Source organism: Emiliania huxleyi, assembly GCF_000372725.1.
Source record: "Emiliania huxleyi CCMP1516 unplaced genomic scaffold EMIHUscaffold_222, whole genome shotgun sequence".
Classification (NCBI taxonomy): Eukaryota; Haptophyta; order Isochrysidales; family Noelaerhabdaceae; genus Emiliania; species Emiliania huxleyi.
In genome coordinates, this window is record NW_005200401.1 from 69245 (window position 1) to 74066 (window position 4822).

The following is a 4822-nucleotide window of genomic DNA, read 5'->3' on the forward strand; positions in this document are numbered from 1 at the left end:
TATCTGTACCGCACAACACCTCCGTCACTGGACTATGCAGTCCGCATGCACGTTGACGGCGTCGCAGAGCGCCGACATCGCGTGCCCCAGCAGCACAAAGACGTGGAAGACGTCGTGCGAGCCCCAGGCAGGTCCTATTCTCAGCTCGAGGCGTGACGTCGTACTCCTGAGCTGTTGGGCGCCGTGACTCTCGATGCGGTTCCGCCGTCGGCGGGCCACTTGAGCGCATACGAGAGGAAGCCGGGCAGGTAGGTGAACCTGGGACAGGGCGGATCGGGCACATGGCGCAAGCACACGACACACACACAGAGGGCGAAGCAGCCTCGGACCAGACGGCGGCGTGCGGCAGATCTCGGCGCATCCCTCGGGCGTACCAGATGGCGGTGTTCGGAGCGCACGGCGTGCGGAGGGCCAGCAGGACCATGTACCCAAAGAAGAAGACGTACTGCACCCCCAGCGTCGCCTTGATGATCGCCTCGGCGGTGCGGATCGCGCCTGCGGGTCCATGCTGCAGACGCGTCAGTGGCGCGCCATGACACTCTCAGCCTCTTGCGATGCGAGTCTTGCCGTCTCCGCGGCCATAGAGGCCAAAAGCGGCGGCGGCGACGGCGGCGGTGGCGGCTCCGGTGAGCCAGGTGAGGGTGGCGAGAGAGGCCGGCCAACCAAAGTGGCTCGTCCAGAGCAAGAAGGTGGTGGACAGCACCAGCGAGATGCCTACGAGGCGGAGGAGGCACCTTCTGCCGCATGCGTGGGATGGACGCCGCCGCTCGTCGAGATGGTGCCTACAAAATCGCACCTCAGCCACGCCACCTCGCGCTCCGTCCGCTGCGAGGCGGAGCCGTCGGGGTAGCGCAGGTCGCTGTTGTGGTAGCGGTCGGAGAAGAAAACGTTGAGCGTGGTGGCGATTCCGACGAGCAGCCTGATGGCTGCGCGACCCGGCCGCGGCTCGAAGAGAGCGACGGCGCCAAAGTGCACCGCCACCGCGACAGGCCAGACCAGCAGGAGGTTAGCCATGACCGACCCGCGCAGCAGCGGTCGCTCGCCACCGCCGTGGAAGTAGGGGAGTCGCCTGGATTGGCCCATTGGCGCAACGTCGGTTAACCGTGCACGACGCTGAGCGCAACGTGAATCGCGCACGCTGCTGTGGAGCTGCTGTAGAGCTGCTGTAGAGCTGCTGTGGAGCTGCTGTAGGGCTGCTGTAGAGCAACGTCGGTCGGGGCGAGGAATGAAGAAAAGCTCGTGGTGAACTCAAAGTGGTCCGCTTGCGTGTTGTCTCGCATCCTCTCGCGCGCGCATGGTCGCGGCCTCTTCGGTCTTCGCGGACAGCGATTAGCCCTCAATAGTACATGAGCCTCGACTTCCCCGAGGTGCCGGCAGAACGTCGTTTGGCCTGTTGGCCGGCCAGCGCAAAATCTACCCTTATAAGTCTCTCTTGTCGGCGCCGACGCTCTTGGTTTAACCGTAGAACGTCCCAGCCGAAATCCGCCCGCCACGATCGATCAGTCCACAATCGTCGGCCCGCAGCGACCCGCAGCGATGGATGCCGCCGCCCCCCCGGCCCCTGCGGCTGACGCGCCGATGCACGACCGGCCTCCGTCGGATGGCTCTCCGGCCTCTCCGGCCGCTGACGCGGCCGCCCATGCTGCTGCCGATCCGGTCCCTCTCACGCTCAGCGATATCCGCACAAGCTACGACAACTTCGAGGTCGCCGGCTTTGGCCAGGTGCAGCCACCACCTGCTTGCCTCCATGTTCACGCTTCGCGCCCCTTCCCCCCCTCTGACGCCGCCGTATGACCGTAGGTGAGGGGCACGACTACCCGCCTGGAAGGCGCTCTCATCAGCAAGTCACCCAGGCACCAACTCCTGGGCGTTTACGCTTGACTACGAAACCATGCAGTGGATGCAGCTTGATCAAAACGGCGACGCCAACAGCTGGTCCCTGGGCGAGTTCCTCGCCCAGGATGAGGTGCGAGTCATGATGCTCGACCCAGCGTGCACCAAGTCGCTCACATTCCGTGAGTTCGTCAAGGGCCGAACACACTCTCCAAGTCGACTGCGATCTCGAACTCCGACAACTGGACCGGTGCACGATGGCTCCCTCGACGACATCCCTTCATCGACGGACGCCTTCACCGCCGCCGGCCCTGGGCCATCCAGCGCGGCCTCCGACGGCCTGCACGTGATCGAGCGGGTACAGAAACGGTGGCTGCCGCAGCTCACACCCTAATCGATCTGCCTTAGGCACGGAGCCAACGGAGCCATCGCGCATGCCCGCATCGCGTGCGGCTCCGAGGTCTCCCGCCGAGACCGGCTCGGCGCGGCGCGTGGCCGCACGCCGCCGTTGAAAAGGCGAGATAGGACCGAGGGGAGAGCGCCGGCCACATCGAGCGAGCGCTGACGTGTAAGGTGTCTGTGCTGCTCCGGTGTGTGTGGGATTTTGCCCCCCCCCCCCCCCCCCATCTGTGCGGCGAGTTGTTTGCGGCGCGATGCCCGATCGTGCGCGATAGCCTCCCATTGTGCGTGGTGTGTCGGTGTGTGTCGGGGTCGTCCGCGCACACTGCCGCACAACTGCCCTGCCCGATCCCCTACCTGCCCCGGGTGTGAAACCCACACTGCCCTGCCCGGCCCAAACCACACTGCCGAGGTGTGAATAGCCGGCCGCTCGCGAGGTCTCGGAGAAACTTAGGGTACACGTATATGGGCCACGATGTCTCAAATATGAGGGGTTTTGACTCCTACCGGCTCCTGACGCTATCCCTGGCAGCTCTAATGACCAGGATCAGTAGTGCTATGATAGAGGGTGCCCATACTAGCGCAGGAGCTGCCACACTCGCCCGGACCGTCCCCTTCTGGGTCCGGTTCCGCAGCCCGCGAGAGCCGACAGCGGGGCCGTGCCGCGGGTGCCTACTTCCGAGTGCCACAAACACTGCGCCGTCCCGCCATCACCTACAGGCTGTCTTGTGTGATGGTTGGGATGTCCAAACGCCACCATCTTGGCTCTTGCGACCTCAAACCCGCGAGCTGTATGGGTGGTCCTGACGTCGACAGACGCCCGAGGACCACGGTGAAGCTGAGCCGGAACGCGTCGACAAGTCTCGTCTGAGCCCGTGGCGGTCGCCGGCTGAGTCGCTGTGCACGGGCCGGTACCTCAGGCGTCACCTCCGCAGCCTCAGGTCTCACACTCCATCACCTCCGCCGGGACGCCTTCGATGGCACGCTCGGCGGCGAGTTTGTGGCAGCTCCACAGCGAGCGCGGCGTCGAGCCTACTCGCTCCTGCTGGATACACGCACTCCCTGGGACCCAGGGAGTGCGTGTATCCAGCAAGCGGTGCGTCCCGGTGGCGCGCGCCGGCTGTGGGGCTGCCACAAACTCGAGTCACGTTTTTTGGGACATTTTCGACGCTGTTGGCCCATATACTCGTGCAACAACCCGCCCACGCGCCACGGCCGGGGCCCCACGCAGAGGGGCCAGACGGAGGTCCAGCTCCAGGTGAGAGGTGTGTGCGCACAGCGGGCCAACACGCATCGTCGTGGCTCGATCAGTGATAAATACATTATGGACAAACACGGCCGCGGTGTGTATGTGAATGTGTTGGTGTGAGCATGCTCCCAATTCCTGGCGGACACTGCGCACGCGCGCTGCGGGGCGGTACGCGGGCGCGCGAAACCCTCCGGCATCGCGGGGGCGTGTCTCAGCTCGCGGCAGGCCACCGGCCGCAAGAGTTCTCCATGCAGCCCGCTTAGTCCAGAGGCGAGATCCCCCCCTGGCCCCTCCCCCAGCGTCGCCCCGACCCACCCCCACCCCCCTCGCCCTCTCCTCCTCTCGAGAAGGCCCGCGGGCGCAGACACCCGAGCGCGGCGGCGGCGGCGGCGGCGGGCGCGGCTCAGGCGCGCGGCCCAGTCGGGCGCGCAATCTGGTCGGAGCAAAAGTTGTCGCGCGGGAAGGAGTAGAGGTTCTTGTGCGAGACGATCTGGTAGCAGGTGGCGGAGCCCTGGCCGGCGGCGACCACCGACCAGGCGAGGAAGATGTCCCACAGCCGGTGCAGCCGCGCGGGGTACTGCTGGATCTCGGGCTTGGACTTGTTCTTTTGAAAGTTGTCGTACCACGCCTTGAGCGTGTGCGAGTAGTGGCGGCCGATGTTCTCGACCGAGTGCACCTCGAAGCCCGCCTTCTCCAGCTGCTGCGTGTACCAGTAGAGCGGCGTGGACGCGTCCGCGCCGGGGAAGATGTACTTTGACATGAAGAGCCCCCACTGCACGTCCTGCCAGTTGGACCCCTTGCGCAGCCCAGCCACCTGCATAAGGGGGGGGGGGGGGGCGTCGCACCTCTCGACTCATTCCGAGGCAGTCAACTCACTTCATCGCCGTCGCGCTCTCGACTCATTGGGACTCTCGACTCATTGGGAGGCGGGCCAGTCCACGGCTCCCGCATCATGAACAAGGGGGGTGTCCCTTGAGCGCGCTGTCGATGGGAGGCACTTCATGGCTTGGTGGGAGGAGGCACTTCGCGCCTCGCGCCTGCATGAAGAAGAGCCCGTCGTCCTTGAGCATCTTGAAGATCGAGCTCAGGAAGGGCTGCGTGAAGTTGGCGAGTCTGCAGTGCGCGGGGGCGGGGGCGCTGAGGGGGCAGGCACGCCCGCATCGCGCGTCGAAGTGCGCCTCTGCTCCGGGGCCGGGGAACCACAACCGACACGGCTGGAATGCTGCGAGCGGAGTGCAGCCGAACTAGGGGGGCCGACCACTAGTGGCCGACCTCGCATCGCTAGGGCTGCGCACCCGACGTGCTCCGCCATCTCCACCGCCGAGATCGCGTCGAAGGCGC

General features: G+C 65.8%; 1 protein-coding gene across 1 annotated transcript in view; it reads right to left on the minus strand.

Annotated features, from left to right (window-relative positions):
* Positions 1 to 3530: 3530 nt before the first annotated feature.
* The window catches only part of EMIHUDRAFT_468817 (hypothetical protein), a gene marked incomplete at its 5' end in the record, with an annotated part of 5224 nt that continues 3932 nt past the window's right edge, over positions 3531 to 4822 (minus strand). The window contains 2 exons of the mRNA XM_005779935.1: positions 3531 to 4295; positions 4480 to 4594. Coding sequence (XP_005779992.1) covers positions 3885 to 4295; positions 4480 to 4594 — 526 coding nt within the window. The 3' untranslated portion in view covers positions 3531 to 3884. The remainder of the gene's footprint in view (positions 4296 to 4479; positions 4595 to 4822) is intronic.